General features: G+C 47.6%; 1 protein-coding gene across 2 annotated transcripts in view; it reads right to left on the bottom strand.

The window, feature by feature from the left end:
• The window catches only part of EIF4E3 (eukaryotic translation initiation factor 4E family member 3), a 34381-nt gene extending 16547 nt beyond the window's left edge, over nucleotides 1-17834 (bottom strand). Inside the window, exon 1 of one of the 2 annotated variants that reach the window (XM_085894118.1) lies at nucleotides 17380-17834. Coding sequence is in view for 1 of the 2 variants with exons in the window: in XM_085894119.1 (XP_085750245.1) it covers nucleotides 17380-17552 (173 nt within the window). In the remaining variant the exon portion in view is untranslated. The remainder of the gene's footprint in view (nucleotides 1-17379) is intronic. The other variant, XM_085894119.1, reaches the window with a different exon arrangement.
• Nucleotides 17835-18456: the final 622 nt, after the last annotated feature.

Genomic DNA, 18456 nt, shown 5'->3' with positions numbered 1-18456 from the left:
TGTGATGTGTGTATAGGGAGGGAGCTGAAAGATACCCCAGGGACAGCACCGCCTCCTTGGCTTATGGGCCGCTCACCTCTGGCCCTGGCATGACTCAATACTGCGCCTCGTATCCCAGCACAGCTGTGACGAGCGCGACCCGCACTCTGGCAGACAATCTCTCGAACAGGCAGTCTGAGATGTACTCGCGCGCCTCATGCATTGACAAACAGCCCCCGGGACATTAACAGCCACAACTGCCCTTGCATTCCGTTTCTTAAAGCTGCTTGGACTGGGCGTGGTTTTGACAGAGCAAACGTCACGCGAGCATCCCCAAGCAAAAGTGCTACAGTTAGAACTATAGTATATGAGAGTTGTACTCTCATATACTTCAGTAGTCTGCAGAGAGTACCTACAGGAAAGGAATGTTATTTTTGCCTGAGCTTCCTCAATGGTGCGCATCCCACGGGGGCAGGTTCAACAACTCGCGTCGTAGAATCCCCATGTCATTACGTCTGATGGCCATGGGCTCCCTCCCCTCGCACGCCCAGCAGCGAGGCAGCACCCCTGGCTCCATCCCTCGCATGAAAAGGTTCCTTTGCACTGCACATGCATTTGAGAAGCATGGTCCCGTGTGACAAATGTAGGAATGCAGGGATGGAGGAATGTGGGAAGGTAGTTTGGTACTGGTCCGGAGGATTAATTGTCTACGGTGAGGGATGGATGAATAGATGGTTGGTAGTGAATATAATAATAATAAAAGGAAAAGTAGGATGAACGGATGGTTAATTGTGAATAATAAAAGAATGACGAGTCAGATGAATGGTGAGGGAGATAAACACAGACGGACCAAAGGACGAGAATAAATTGACTGCGGACCGGGATGAAAGAGGGATTGTTGATTTGAAGAGATTAAAAGGATGTAGAGAAGGAGGAGATCACACCAGGAATACATACCAACCTCAATCCCCTCCCTCCACTCCCCCAAACTCCTGGACAAGGGACAAAGGTCTACCTACCACATAAACTAATGAAATAACTCATTCTGGGGAATCCTACGATTCTGGGGAATCCATGAATGTTCTCTCCCCCAGGGTACATTTACAAAACCGTAACAATATGTTATCGTCTCAATTGACACAGCAAATAATATTGCATTTGTATGCAAAACATTCTCTATTCAAACACTTTTGGAAGAATTGGAATCACAGACTGGACTCTCAAAGACCGACAAAATAAGTAACTGTAATAAAATAGACTTGACACGACACCATATAAATCACTAAAAAGCGAGAAGACTATTAGTTCCAGATAAATACCATAAATTACCATTAATTTACTGGATCCCACAAATGTACAAAAACCCTTATAAGATGAGGTTCATCATCACAAGTAGAGAATGCAATTTGAAACCAGTCAAGTAGTATTACAGGGGTGATTAAACTAATTTATAAATGCTTAAAAACTATCATGTAAAGGTGACATTTTATTCTGGTATTAAAAACTTCTGGATCATTGATAATCCCAAACCGATAATCAACAGTATCCGACAGCATTAAGCATTTAACGTATCACTCTCTTTGCTAATGCCACCACCATCCCTCACCTATCTCCTTCATTTTTTTCTCCTCCCCCCTCCCCAGTGTCTGTCTGTCTGTCTCTGAATAGAAACGTTTCGTGAGGCATTGCTCTCCCCATTCCACCCCCCTTCCTTGATCCCCCTACCTCCTCTCCTCCCCCATCCCTCCCCTTCACACCCCACCTCAGCGAAGCGCCAAGTTGTATTTGTTAGTATAATATCACATATACGTATATATTAAAATATATATATATACACAGAACACACACACACACGAAATAACCAATTAGCTCTCATATAATCAAAACCAGGTGACGAGGATTATATAAATAAATCAACTCCTCCCATGTTCTTTGAGCTGAAGAAGCTGCATTAAGCAACCATGAAAGCCAACCGACGGTAATCCCTTTGCCGTTTCAAACCTTTCCCAGAGTTCCTCCACAGCTATAACAACAGTCATAAATCATACATACATGAGAATCCCAATGCTACACACACCCTCAGTGACCGGACTGGTTTCATCACTTGTTGGCAAATCATCAGCAACAGCACAGACAGAAGCATGTACCACTGAGGCTCCCAAGCATGTACCACGTGTAAACGTCAAAAGCAGTCAACATATAAATGAAAAACAAAGATCCACTCACATCTCTCACCTGTGAATGGAGGGAATATCCAATTAACTCATCAATTAAACCCAGGTGGCTAGGATTATATAAATAAATTGACTCGTACCATGCAAGTCCAGCCGAAGAAGTTGCATAAAGCAACAATGAAAGGCTACGCAGGGTAAGCACTAAATGCTGTTTCAAACTTTGCCTTTGCAGTTTAATTGACCAAGTGAGAGCCAATTGGTTATTCCCTCCAGTCACAGGTGAGAGATGTGAGTGGGTCTTTGTTGTGTGTGTGTTTTTTTTTCCTCCACTGCCACTGCTAGCGAGCTTGTATCAACAGGAAATGGTACGAACCGGACACCTCTCATCCACGGATATTTCTTGTATTCTTATGTTTCCATGAGTCTGATTTGCATTCAGGAACAGATCAATTATGGTTAACCACCATGAAAATACCACTCTTTCGTCTAAATGCTGAAAATTATGTTAAAAAATACGACTTGAATGACGTACACATTTCACGCCAGCAATGGCAGGTTAAAAATGCCCGGTGAGCCGAACTGTCACTGAAAATACACAAACAGCAAATGTACAAAAGGCCCTCATTTCGCATTGATGACGTCATTTTGAAAGTCGCATATTGATCACCGAAGGTAAGAGCTAGTCGACTGCGAGATCTCGTCCCATGACTTGGTGACAAGAGTACGAGTTGTGGCACAATTTCACGTTTGCTTCCATGACAGTACAACAAATCTCAGTCTGCGCTCCCTTAAACAGTCAGAAACCCATGGTAGATCACCATGTAGCTCTTTATTAAAGACATGTTGTTTCCAAATAATATTTAGTGCTACTCCAAGAGTCCCATGTAACATCCATCGAATCTGCTTTCATGTGCTTCACTTGGTGTCCAAGACTCAGCTCCATAAATAAGAACACTCTTGACTTGCTTTGAAGAATTATATTTTGACATTTTGTGGCAATTCTAATTTCCAGATTCTATCCATCTTTATTGAAACGTCCCCAGCTCGGGCCCATCTCACTTCAGTCATGTTTACTATTAATATTGGACCCAAAATACTTGAAATCATAAACATTTTCAAGAATGTTGTTGCTGGCAGTTTTAACTTCTACATTGACATTGAACATCGTACACTTTGTCTTATCTGCAGGACAACAATTTTTGCAGAGGATTCAATTCTGCTTACAAGCTCTCAGCATCAACAGAGTTGATGGCTTGATGCCATCAATTACGCACGTGTCTGAAAGAGGATCTGGGCGAGGGTTGAGGCTTTCCTTCGTGTGCTCTAGGTGGATAAATAAAATATGCATGGAATGCTTGCATCACACATAGATCAATTCAACCAATTAATGCAGACAATTTTATGCAAAGTAAACAAAAACAAAATGTGGTCACCTCTCACCTCAAAGTCACCAAGAGGCAACCAATTTGGAAATGGCCTGCATGAACTTGAGGAGCTTAGTTTTGAAGATCAAAAAACTGTGGCAGACCGTTTTTTTTTAACCCATTTTCGGTGGCAAAACAGACCGACTCTTGATCCACAATGCAAAGCAAATGTTGCATTACTAGATTGAATACCGCAATCAACAAAAGTATCACCAGAGAGGTAGGCTCTGGTTCTCATGATTGAGTGCGACCAAACAGAACGTTAATCGAGGATCGAGGTATGCTAATCGCCATGGCAAGCAGAAGCTCATGGTTTCGGCATTCACCCTTCGTCTCAGGAGAGGAGGGTGCGTTGGAGCATCAAGACGAGCATTCATGAGCAATAAGAGGTCTTCTTTCTGGTTCGCACCACCTCACTTGTGAGCGTTTACAGAGAAATATGAATTTGTCTGGTTTCACTATATTGTCAGATGGCTTCCTCAACTTCGATTTCCTGCAATGATTGCTGTTTGAATCCACTAACTTGTGAGAACCAGAGCAGACTCTCCGGCGACACTGTTGTTTATTGTGATATTCAATCCAGTAATGCAACATTTGCTGAACCATTGATCAATCTCAATATCGATTGAGGAAACATACGCAAAGGAAATGCAAAAGGTGTGTGGTGATTTCAATCTTACACTTCCAGACACAAGCTCCGCTGAACCTCAATGAACCACATCATTCAAACTTCTTTCCATGGAGATTTATGCATCTCAGAGATGACTTGTATGAAAGACAGACAAAACAATCAAATGGAAGCCAACAAGTCAGTCCAAACTAGAGATGATAGAACACCTCACCACACGCAGTCTTAAGAAACAACAAAAAAAACAGCTCAGAGGTTCACCACCATTGATGCAGCTTTTACACCACATTATTTAAAAACATGTTATATTAATTATTCATGCCTGTTGTTTGTGCCCTTTATAGGTCAGGTCAGGTCAGGTATGGGAGCATGTGCCAGAACAGCGCGTCGCTGCGTCCACTTTCCGCCGGTACTCCAGGGGCCTCCGTCTGGCCATCCCCCAGGCAGATGCCAGGCCCATCCCCATCTCCTTGAGATGATGGTCAACCTGCTGCAACCATGAGGCACGTGGTCGGCCCACTGGCCTCCTCCACTCATGAGACTCCCTCGCTGAGAGAATCTGGTGAGCAGGATCAGCGTCAGGAAAACGAGCCACATGTCCATACAGCCGCAGCTGACGCTCACGGACTATGCAGGTAACAAATCTCATCCGAGTCTCTCTCAGCAACCGCTCGTTGGACACAAAATCCGACCAGCGATAGCCAAGGATTCTCCGAAGAGACCTGGTACCAAAGGAATTAAGTCTCCGTCTCAGATCCTTGGTAAAAGTCCAAGTCTCGCACCCATAGAGCAAGACTGGAAGTACCAAGGACCTGAAGACTCGGACTTTCGTCCTCCCGCACAGGTACCGGCAGCGCCACACCCCATGATCCAGTGAATCCATGACTCCCCAGGCCCGACCCAGACGTCTATTGACCTCCGGCTCACAACCTGCGGAGACATGAATATCACTGCCAAGGTAAGTGAATCTATCCACGACCTCAACATCCTCACCACAAACAGACACAGACAGGACAGCAGCATCCAAGATGTCACCGAAAGCCTGGATCTTTGTTTTGACCCAAGAAATCCGTAATCCCAACGGCTCCGACTCCTCATTCAGCACCTCGAGGGCCCCCAAGAGGATGTCTAAAGTCTCCGCAAAGATGACTGCATCATCTGCAAAATCAAGGTCCGAGATCTTGACATTGCCAAACGATGCACCGCAACTTGATCTCTCCGACATCCTCCCAAAAATCCAGTCCATACAAGTGCTGAAAAGTGTGGGGGCAAGTACACATCCCTGACGAACTCCAGTAACAACTGGAAATAAGTCAGAGGCGGTACCACCACACTTCACAGCACTCTCAGTACCAGAGTAGAGTTCAGACATCAGATCGATCAGTTTCGGTGGCACCCCACGAAGACCAAGAATCCTCCAGAGGACATCCCTATTCACTGAATCGAACGCTTTACAGAGATCAACATAGGCTGCAAGCAGCCCCTGCCGAAACTCTCGTCTGCGTTCAGTGAGGACACGAAGAGCAAGGATACGGTCAATCGTTGACCTCTTTGGTGTAAAGCCTGACTGCTCTGGACGCTGGTGCTCAAGCAGATGGTGGCGAACCCTATCAAGAATTATCCGAGCAAAGACCTTGCCCGGCACTGAGAGCAGCGTCACCCCTCGGTAGTTGTTGCAGTCTTGGCGATCACCCTTCCCTTTCCAGAGAGGGACAACAAGGCCCCTCTTCCAGTCAGTTGGGATGATGCCTGTGTTCCAGGCAGAGCACAAAACTGCATGCAACGACGCGAGTGCAGCATTTCCACCAGCCTTGAGAAGTTCAGCATGGATGCCACAGATCCCTGGAGCTTTGCCCCGTTTCAACTGGTTCACCGCAGCCCGTGTTTCCACAAGCGATGGTGGACCACAGTTGATTCGAGGGTCAGCAACAGGGATTGTAACACCCTTGACGTCCAACTCGACAGCTGGGGGATCAGCCTGGTACAACCGCTCAAAGTAACCGGCCCAGCGAGCCTTCACTTCAGACTCCTCTGTCAAGAGCCTACCACTCTCTGCTCGAACTGCAGTGCTCCGAGGGATGGGCTTGGATGAACGTAATGCGCGAATTCCCCTGTAAGCGGGACGAGAATCACCTGTCCACAGGTGATGCTCTACCTCCTCACAGATTCCTCGCACATAGGCCTCCTTGTCCACCCTCAGTGCACGTACAGTTTTACGCCTCAGCTCCCTGAACAGCTCAGCTCTGCCATTCAGCCTGGCCCTGCGACTCTGGTCAATGGTATCCAGTGTCCCTTGAGAGACAAAATTCTTCTTTGCCCTGCGGTGAACTCCAAGGCATCCACCGGCAACATCAAGGACGGTGGTCTTGAAGGTGCTCCACAACTCTTCAGGACCCCCAAAGCACCCAGACCCCCAAGTGTCCACTCAGCCTGTTCGCAAACTCCTCAGCTACTCTCTCATCCCTGAGCTTGGCAACATCCAGCCTAGGCTGGGATGGTACCATTCTCCAGGATTTAAGGTGCAGCTTTAGAGTTGCTACAACAAGCCTGTGGTCAGTATTGAGGAACTGAGCACTCCGGTAGACCCTGCAGTTCTGGATCATCCTCCAACGACCGTCAATGAGGACATGGTCAATCTCCTTTGCCACACCGCCAGCGTTGGAATACCAAGTCCAGCGATGAGCTTGCGGGCGCTGAAACCATGAACCAGCCACCCTAAGTCCATGACTTCTTGCAAAGTCAAGGAACTTAGTGCTATTCTGGTTCATAGTTCCTGACCCATGGGGACCAACACACACCTCATAACCATCCCTATCAGTTCCAGTCGATGCATTGAAATCCCCCAAGACTAGAAGTGTATCTCGTCTGGGGCACTGATCAACCACAGACTCGAGTGTGGCGTAGAATGCATCCTTCACGGTAAGATCACTCGCCTCAGTCGGAGCATAAATAGAGACCAGGGAAATGACACCTAAGGAGTGACGAATCCTTAATCTCATAATACGCTCGTTGACCGGTGTTACCTCAATTATCATTGGGGTCAGCTTATTGGACACAGCTACAGCAACTCCTTGGGTATGGTAACCATCAGAGCGACCAGACCAATAGTAGGTGTAACCACCCACCATTATCTCGCCGCAATCCGGTCTCCGAACCTCAGAGAGAGCTGCAATCCCGATGTCCAAACGCTTGAGCTCAGATGATAACAGAGACAGGTGATCATCCTCTCTTAGGGATAGGACATTCCAGGCACCCACCCGAAGGGACCGCCTCAGGTTAACCCAAGGAGACCGCCGTCTGGTGGACGACACCTCAGCACCACTCCGACACACTCTCCCGCAATCTGACCCAGGGATGTTACCCCGTGGTTTCCCTCCTATCAAAGATTGGGGGTCCCGAAGGCTTTGCCCCAATCCCATCATCCGGTGAGCTGCCCTGCGAAGGGAAGCTGCACAGGAGGTACTCCCACGGAGTGGGTTTTCAGATTTTTTTGCGTTTTTGCGTTTTGCGGAATGAAGCGTTTTACGGTGGCTGGAGTGCAAATCCTGCCACCAACCTCCAAATAAGAAGTAACCCAACTGCAGGAGGACGTCCGCAGACACAGTTGGGCACTAGATATGGATGGCCGTTGGCTCACAAGGAGCTCCTCCGCCCTTTGACAGGTTTTGTTTTTAATCCTGCTGGGTGTCCATATCCAAACACCCTCCTCACCAGAAAACCTGGTGGGGGAGACGGTTTAGTCGCCGACAACCCGACCATGGAACAGGTTAGTACAGGTTTACATGGTACCTGTAGCAGGTCACAGATCGAACCTGACCTGACAAATCGAACCTGGTCACAGATCGAACCTGACCTGATGCCCTTTATAGCATCCTTCAAAACAGTAGGTTTCCTGTTTGGAATGGTTATTAATTTTGTTTGCTAGACAGAGGAAAAAAGAAAAATTCACTCTCCTCTCTGCACATGTGCGATCAAGACGCATTCAGAGCCAAAGGATTGCTTCACTACAGGTTCATTTTCCAATTCATGTTCAAACTAGAGGGGGAGCACTCGGTAGAGTGCAAAACCTCCGCCGCCAATACTGCTGGGTCACTTAAATGAACCTGATATCCTATTAATTGTAGGTCAAAACGGATCAGACTCTACTGAACCACGATTGAATAAACTAAACTAGATCGACGCGCATGTAGAAATGCCAAAAAAATAAAAAAAATCGAAAATTTTTTGAAAAAAAAAGGTGCAAAATGTTTTTTTCTCGAACAAATTTTTTTGGGTTGGAAATCACTTAAAACATGTAGAAATGCAAAAAAAAAAAAAAAAATTTCAAATATTTTTTCAAAATAGAACCATCGCGGCCATATTGGACTTTGGACCAAGTCCAAAATCTAATGGCATAATCCTTGGACCATACCTAATCCCCCACCAAGTTTCGTCGAAATCCGTCCAGGAGTTTCTCAGTCATACTGTTCACAAACAAACAAACAAACAAACAAACAAACAAACAAACAAAGACAGGGGTGAAAACAGTAACCTCCGTCCATCTTCGATGGCGGAGGTTAAATATAACATTCAATTGAAATCAAGTTGTTCCTCTATCATATACCGACGCTGGTGGACAGACAGACAGACACAGAGACAGAGACAGAGACAGAGACAGAGACAGAGACAGAGACAGAGACAGAGACAGAGACAGAGACAGAGACAGAGACAGAGACAGAGACAGACAGACAAAAAATGAACCAATTGCTTAACCCCACTTTTAAAACTTTGTGTGCGTGGGGAAAAAAATGTTTGGCTCAAACTTGAGGCTTTGAGATGAAGAGAGAGAGGACATCTTTGGGTTCAGGAACTAGGATCAAGGAGCATGCCATGCCATTGGAATCTTCTTCCATCCACAAAGTTGAAATCAGGATTTTAAATGTTTCAGTTGAAGACAAATCATAATGAGTCAGTGGATGCAAGGGACCAAATTTGGAGCGTAGCTTCATATCCTTCAGCACACAACGCCGGTCAATAGTAACTTTGCAGCTTCACCTTATTATATCAATACGCTAAGCCATATTTAGTGGACGTTTCTCCTCCAAAATTGCCGGACGGATTGTCGCCACTTTCGGCACGCAGTTGCTCTGTGGTCTCATGTACATCAGGGGCTATGTGAGATCGTGCCAGACGGACATGTTTGGGATTTTTTGGCGATTTTCAAATTTTTACATTTGTTTGCACGGCGACGTGTGACGTCACCGCTGAGAGGCGTAATGACGTCATGACATCGGTCATTCGCTGGCGTCATTACATCTGTCGTCGACAGACCGTCACCGCTGAGAGGCGTAATGCCACTCCGAGAAAACAGCGTCTGCAATGTAAAACCCTCTTCTGCACATGCTGACTACATCAGAATTTGACACAAAAAATGAAACAAGAAACATTGTATATAAAGAAATTTTATAAATCACATTGTGAACACTGGATATATTAACGTCCTAACGAACCCTCACTTTAGAAACTTCAGGCGGAGCGTGGGTTTGGCTAGTTATGATGAGGGCAATGGCATGGGACTTTGAAACAAACTACCCATCTTCAGAATGCACTTGGACACATTAGTCAGTGAGAGGGCAGACCATAGCAAAAATTGGGGATCGATGAGCACAGATCAATCTCACAAAGAACAAAGAAACTAGATCCCAAGGTCCTGCTGCTGGAGATAGCAATGCATAAAGTTACCGATGCTGCTCCAAACTTTTAAATGCCACAACACAGAAGCTACTTTTACAGGCTTTGTACATGCTGTCTGTCAACAAGTTCATTGCTGAAAGAAAAAGCTGATGAAGAAATTAGCCGGTAAAACAAAAACAAACACCATCATAAAATGGAAACAATTTCACGTGGCTGTGGCAAATAGGTATCTTAATTTATTATCATCACCACTGGACACTGATGCTACATTTGAGGGCCGGAAGGTAAGACAAGAGGAACACCCACTCGGCTCTGAGCTGTCGAGCCTGTGATTGAATCTCGACCCAGTGATAAACTGTCCGAAGAAGACGACAAAGAGGAAGGAGAGGAGGAGGATGAGCAGGAGGCGATGGGGGGAGGGGGAGGGTCACTGAAAGGAGGGCGAAGAGGGGGGGCGACGGAAGGGAGGGCGAAGAGGGGGGCGACGGAAGGGATGGCGACGAGGGGGGCGACGGAAGGGATGGCGACGAGGGGGCGACGGAAGGGAGGGCGAAGAGGGGGCGACGGAAGGGAGGGCGAAGAGGGGGCGACGGAAGGGAGGGCAAAGAGGGGGCGACGGAAGGGAGGGCGAAGAGGGGGGGGGCGACGGAAGGGAGGGCGACGGAAGGGAGGGCGAAGAGGGGGGCGACGGAAAGGAGGGTCGGGGAAGACGGAAAGGAGGGTCGGGGGAAGACGGAAAGGAGGGTCGGGGGAAGACGGAAAGGAGGGTCGGGGGAAGACGGAAAGGAGGGTCGGGGAAGACGGAAAGGAGGCTCGGGGGAAGACGGAAAGGAGGCTCGGGGAAGACGGAAAGGAGGCTCGGGGAAGACGGAAAGGAGGCTCGGGGAAGACGGAAAGGAGGCTCGGGGGAAGACGGAAAGGAGGGTCGGGGGAAGACGGAAAGGAGGTCGGGGGAAGACGGAAAAGAGGTCGGGGGAAGATGGAAGGGGGAAGTTGGAAAGGGGGGCGATGGGGGTGAATGCGACGGAAGGGAGGGCGATGTGGAGGTGGGGGGTGGGGGACGGACGGGAGGGTGAGGGGCTGGTTATAAAGGATGATTTAAACGAGAAGGGCACTCGGAAGAGCGCACACCTCCGTCACGTCATGCCTGGTCCACGAGAACATATCGGCCAAATATATATATATTTTTTAATGTCATGCGATATATCGTTTTTGCCCCCATCTCTCAAATGGTGAAGAATGACAAAAAAATAATTAATTCCCATATCCAGATACGGATTTGGATCTTCTCCAAAATTGAATCAATTTGTCGTGGTCACACACCCGTGTTCACTAAGCTTCATTCAAATCCGTCCACAACTTTTTGAGATATGTTTTACTGTACAGTATATCATTTTTGGCACCATCTCTCAATGGTGAGGAATCACTGAAAAAAAATTATTTGATCTGGATTTGGATTTTCAACAAAATTGAATCAATTCTTCCTCGTCACACACCCGTCTCCACCAAGTTCCATATCTTTTTGAGATATCCAGCACACAAAAAATAGATACAGACAGACAAATTGACAGAGAGGGGTGAAAACATGACCTCATTCACATTTAGTGGCAGAGGAAATTAATGCATTTACAAAAGGAAAAGGTGAACGATTGGTTAAATTCAATCACCACTCCTATTTATATGAATGGAAAAAGCAGGCAAGCCCATAAATTTGATATTGAAGATTTTGAAAAGGTTTTCTACTTTCCTTCTGACACTTGTCGCACATAACCAAAGACAAAATTCACCTCTAAAAAAGATTTCAGTACATGTCCAGCAGACACAAAGTCATTTTACATTTACAGGTTGTAAAGCTCACAGAGAAGCTGTTGCATGCAGACAGACATGAGACATTCCATCATATTAGACAAGTTAAAAAAAAAATCAGACAAACAAAGCCGGTGTGACATTGGGGGAATTCACACAACTTTCAGGTGCATTCAGGGTGCTTCTCCATCCGTGGCTTTTCTCTCCGCAGTCAGCAGGGCAATCGAGGACGTAAAGCCTGGAGGACCCGTTAGATGTCACGGTGTCTCACGACGGATCGGCGAGTTATCCAGAACTCTCTTGAGTTAGACAACCTTTCCTCACCGCCACGATGCCAACCCATGAGGTTTGCCCGTGCTATATTCTCCAAATACTGAATGTCAAGCAAGGAAGCAGCACACACCATTTTAAAAGCCTTTGGTGCAACTCAGGCAGGGTCAGAACGATTTTAAAATACTGTACATGTTACTAAATAGATCTGCACTACATCTTCAGAATGGCTATAATTGCCATGACCCAGGGCATTCGAGATTTTTGTGGACCATACTGCAGTTTATGGTGAGTGTTTTAAAGCTGTAAAGCTCAGTTACTGAGATTACTGCAATCAATTCAACAATCTCAGAAGTAAAGGACAATCCTAAAAATACAACACGATAGTCAAGCAAAAATAAATAAAAACAAGACTACTAAACAAAAAGCAGCAAACACCAAATGCCCAAGATGTATGTGGCTACAAAACAACATAACTACACATTGCCAAAGGCATAACACAGAGAAGATGTTTCTATCCACGGTGTTATGCCGGCAAAGGATACACAAACACAAACGGGGTAAATATTTCACCAGTTTCAAGTGTATGCTGGGCAAAACCACTCATTGGGTCAAACGGATGTTGGCAAGCCTTCACAGTTACTCCCACATCACAGTGTATCTTCCAAGTTGTGAAAGCTATATTTGTCCTGTGATGCATATGACTAGAGGACGACGACGAGTACACACGGCATGATTTTGGATAAGTCAAATGAATGAGGTTTGAAGCATGCTGTCTTATAAACGACGACTTAAACCATCACTCCATAATTCATCTATAATTCCAGCAATGTGTGTGTGTGTGCGTGCGTGCCCGCTGTTTCTCGACAACCACTGGTCCAATCTAATTGAAACTTGCCAGATATATTGCTGGGGACCTGAGGATGTGCCTTTTCAAGGTTTGATATTAATCGGACAAGTGCGTCCCAAGTTATGGCCATTGATTTACCAAACCAATGACAAGACACGTTGTTGCGTGGGTGTGGCCGATGGGGAAGGGAAGCTCAGCCGCGTTCCCCATTACGGGTTACAACGTACGGGCTTCCGGATAATGATGACTTACTGTATTATAATAATTTCTCGATTTCTTATGGGCATTTATAGATAAACACAATGCCCCAAGTTATGATCGTTTTCATATTAGACGGTGCATAAATTTCGGTAAGATCAGAGTGCTGGTATGCTCCAAAACAGGAAGTAATTTTTTTCTCTCTCTTTCTCTTCTCTTTTTGTTTTTCCTTGCCACGACATTGCGAAAAGGTAAAATACGTTGGCGCTAATTGAATATTAAAACTAAATTGCCAATAATCGTAACTGCGAATAACATGTGAACTTCCGGGCCACGCACATACGGGCACGCGCGAGCGAAGAAACGGCCTGTGTGGTTGTTGTTTGCTGCTCACGGTTTGAAATTTATTTATTTATTTATTTATTTTTTTTTAAGGGCACGTACACGTTTAATACAAGAAAGGCCAGAAAGAAATGGGAATGTTCAGTTGCGTTTTCCACTCAAGCATGAAAACTGCATCGTGATGGACACCTGAAACTAACAACACGACTCACCCGAAACCAACAACACGACTCACCCGAAACCAACAACACGACTCACCCGAAACCAACAACACGACTCACCCGAAACCAACAACACGACTCACCCGAAACCAACAACACGACTCACCCGAAACCAACAACACGACTCACCCGAAACCAACAACACGACTCACCCGAAACCAACAACACGACTCACCCGAAACCAACAACACGACGCACCCGAAAGCAACAACACGACGCACCCGAAACCAACAACACGACGCACCCGAAACCAACAACACGACGCACCCGAAACCAACAACACGACGCACCCGAAACCAACAACACGACGCACCCTAAACCAACAACACGACGCACCCGAAACCAACAACACGACTCACCCGAAACCAACAACACGACTCACCCGAAACCAACAACACGACTCACCCGAAACCAACAACACGACTCACCCGAAACCAACAACACGACTCACCCGAAACCAACAACACGACTCACCCGAAACCAACAACACGACTCACCCGAAACCAACAACACGACTCACCCGAAACCAACAACACGACTCACCCGAAACCAGCAACACGACTCACCCGAAACCAACAACACGACTCACCCGAAACCAACAACACGACTCACCCGAAACCAACAACACGACTCACCCGAAACCAACAACACGACTCACCCGAAACCAACAACACGACTCACCCGAAACCAACAACACGACTCACCCGAAACCAACAACACGACTCACCCGAAACCAACAACACGACGCACCCGAAACCAACAACACGACGCACCCGAAACCAACAACACGACGCACCCGAAACCAACAACACGACGCACCCGAAACCAACAACACGACGCACCCTAAACCAACAACACGACGCACCCTAAACCAACAACACGACGCACCCTAAACCAACAACACGACGCACCCGAAACCAACAACACGACTCACCCGAAACCAACAACACGACTCACCCGAAACCAACAACACGACTCACCCGAAACCAACAACACGACTCACCCGAAACCAACAACACGACTCACCCGAAACCAACAACACGACTCACCCGAAACCAACAACACGACTCACCCGAAACCAACAACACGACTCACCCGAAACCAACAACACGACTCACCCGTAACCAACAACACGACTCACCCGAAACCAGCAACACGACTCACCCGAAACCAACAACACGACTCACGCGAAACCAACAACACGACTCACCCGAAGCCAACAACACGACTCACCCGAAACCAACAACGCGACTCACCCGAAACCAACAACACGACTCACCCGAAACCAACAACACGACGCACCCTAAACCAACGACACGACGCACCCTACACCAACACCACGACGCACCCTAAACCAACAACACGACGGACCCTAAACCAACAACACGACGCACCCTAAACCAACGAGACGACGCACGCTAAACCAGCAACACGACGCACCCTAGACCAGCAACACGGCGCACCCTAAACCAACAACACGGCTGACCCTGGACCAACAGCACGACTCACCCTAAGGCAACAACACGACTCACCCTAAACCAACAACACGACTCACCCTAAACCAACAACACGACTCACCCTAAACCAACAACACGACTCACCCTAAACCAACAACACGACTCACCCGAAACCAACAACACGACTCACCCTAAACCAACAACACGACTCACCCGAAACCAACAACACGACTCACCCGAAACCAACAACACGACTCACCCGAAACCAACAACACGACTCACCCGAAACCAACAACACGACTCACCCTAAAACCAACAACACGACTCACCCTAAACCAACAACACGACTCACCCTAAACCAACAACACGACTCACCCTAAACCAACAACACGACTCACCCTAAACCAACAACACGACTCACCCTAAACCAACAACACGACTCACCCTAAACCAACAACACGACTCACCCTAAACCAACAACACGCCTCACCCTAAACCAACAACCCGACTCCCCCTAAACCAACAACACGACTCACCCTAAACCAACAACACGACTCACCCTAAACCCACAACACGACTCACCCTAAACCAACAACACGACTCACCCTAAACCAACAACACGACTCACCCTAAACCAACAACACGACTCACCCTAAACCAACAACACGACTCACCCTAAACCAACAACACGACTCACCCTAAACCAACAACACGACTCACCCTAAACCAACAACACGACTCACCCGAAACCAACAACACGACTCACCCGAAACCAACAACACGACTCACCCGAAACCAACAACACGACTCACCCGAAACCAACAACACGACTCACCCGAAACCAACAACACGACTCACCCTAAACCAACAACACGACTCACCCGAAACCAACAACACGACTCACCCGAAACCAACAACACGACTCACCCTAAACCAACAACACGACTCACCCTAAACCAACAACACGACTCACCCTAAACCAACAACACGACTCACCCTAAACCAACAACACGACTCACCCTAAACCAACAACACGACTCACCCTAAACCAACAACACGACTCACCCTAAACCAACAACACGACTCACCCTAAACCAACAACACGACTCACCCTAAACCAACAACACGACTCACCCTAAACCAACAACACGACTCACCCTAAACCAACAACACGACTCACCCTAAACCAACAACACGACTCACCCTAAACCAACAACACGACTCACCCTAAACCAACAACACGACTCACCCTAAACCAACAACACGACTCACCCTAAACCAACAACACGACTCACCCTAAACCAACAACACGACTGACCCTAAACCAACAACACGACTGACCCTAAACCAACAACTCGACTCACCCTAAACTAACAAGGTTCACCCAAAACTACTGACAGCTCACTCCTCATCGACATGGCTCACCCTCTGCCCCACTCACCACTGACTCGGCCCACCCTCCGCCACCCTCACCACCGACACGGCCCACCCTCACCACCGACACGGCCCACCCTCCACCCCCCTCACCGACATTGCTCACTCTCCGCCCCCCCTCACCACCGACACGGCCCACCCTCTGCCCCAATCACCACCGACACTTCCCACCCTCCGCCCCTCACCACCCACCCTCCACCCAATACGAGGATCACCCTCCACTCCCCGTTAACTTGTTGGGGTCGACCGAGTAACGTTTCAGGTGTTTTACGAACCGGCTTGCTCGGCCTGACGTTCAGGTGAAGGTGAAATTACAATACATTCAGGGTGCCGGTGACGACTCGCCTCCTGTTCACAAAAAAACAAACCGAGGGGTCCATATTTAACGTTCATCAAGTGATGGAGCAAAACGTGAGTTTGGGCGAAACGTCCATCCGAGGGACAGTGATGTGTGGTAAAACCTCATGGGGTTTGCATGCGAAACACCAATCGCACAGCATCGGAATCGAACTCAAACTGGAAAGGTGAGTGAAGGTGAGTGAAGGTGAGCGAGAACCACCCTGTGAGACCATTGTGACAAGGTAAACAAACCCTGCCGATCCCGTCGTGGACATTCCGACCCAGGTCACATCGTCACCACGTGACGGCGCTTCGTGACCGAACCGAACGGCGAACACACTTCCCCTCAGAATATCGCACCGAGCTGTGGAATCAAGCCATTTTGAGGTGAATCGACATGAGAAGTAAATAGAAACCATTTTTATTTTTGGTTCACTCCATCTGAGGCCATGACACACACACACAAGTACTTCGCACACAACTCATCCGTCGAAAGTCGCAGCGAGTCCAGTTGAGAGTGGGACAAAGTGTGAGAGGGAGAGTGAGGAGAGTGAGAGGAAAGACAAATCTGAACACCGACTCACCGGTCGAGCCAGAATATCCACGGAGTATGGAGAGGCAGTCCATGTTCTTCGAATGCGGCAAGTTCGATGTTGTCATCCACGGAATCGGTTTTTTTCCCTTGATTATCGTCAGGACCATCAGAGGGACGCTGCGTCACTTCAATTTGCCTCTCAACAGTCCCGATTGCCGCCATCAGCGCGCGCGGTGCTGCCGTGACGTCATCGCGACTTGGGTCACCACACCTGCCTCTCTTGAACTTTTTTTTCCTTTTCATCTTCGTTCTGCCTCAACGGCCTCCTCTTCGGAGCCTCGACACGCTACGTGTACTGTGGCCGAGTATTGAAAAAGACCTTAAAACCGGATTAGGGCGGATTTTTGGCGGGATAATATGCGCAACCAAAACACAAATGCGGAAGTCTCGCGATAGTTGCCACAAGCCGAGATATCAATACCCCGTGAGGAGATTCGGCCCAGTCAGCCGTTGCACTCTGAATAGAAGGGGTGGAGCACCACGTGACGTCACGTGACGTTCGTGCTTTTGATTGCTTGAAACTGGGTCAACCCACCTGGTGTTAATTTAATGGTATTTTGAGCCAGCCACCAAAACCGTTAAGCCAACACCAGGCTGAAAGAGATGGTAGACGATTGCGCTGAAAGAAAGTCTGGAAAGTAAATTTGTACAAAAGGAAATCAAAAAAGGACTTTTACAGTCGGAAAATTGATCGCTATTTTCCCCACAACAATATTGTTACGGCCACGGGTACCGAGTGTATGAAGAGGGGGTTAATCCTCGTTTCTCCTCGGAAGAACCGGACCTGGAGCCACTGCTCACAATTAACTTCATGGTAAGGTGGGTTGCTGAACAACCACTAACACCAATCAGTTAACCACGAGTTCCAGTGTCTGCCGTCTAATTTTCGGTTTAACTCGAGGTCGCGTGGCCTTCTGACCGGGAGAACACGCCCTCCGCAATGCACCAATCATTTCTTGATTTGATCTTAAGTAATGTGGCCGAGCAATTACCGCTGGTGCACACCGACGATGACAGGTGAATTAGTTTGGGAATTATAATCTCCCAATCTGTGTAGGTTCAGACA

The sequence above is a fragment of the Eptatretus burgeri genome, chromosome 9 (assembly GCF_056783735.1).
Source record: "Eptatretus burgeri isolate ZD-2024b chromosome 9, Ebu_testis_v1, whole genome shotgun sequence".
Classification (NCBI taxonomy): domain Eukaryota; kingdom Metazoa; phylum Chordata; class Myxini; order Myxiniformes; family Myxinidae; genus Eptatretus; species Eptatretus burgeri.
The sequence above is the reverse complement of the archived record's forward strand: the minus strand, read 5'-3'. Positions and strand labels throughout refer to the sequence as shown.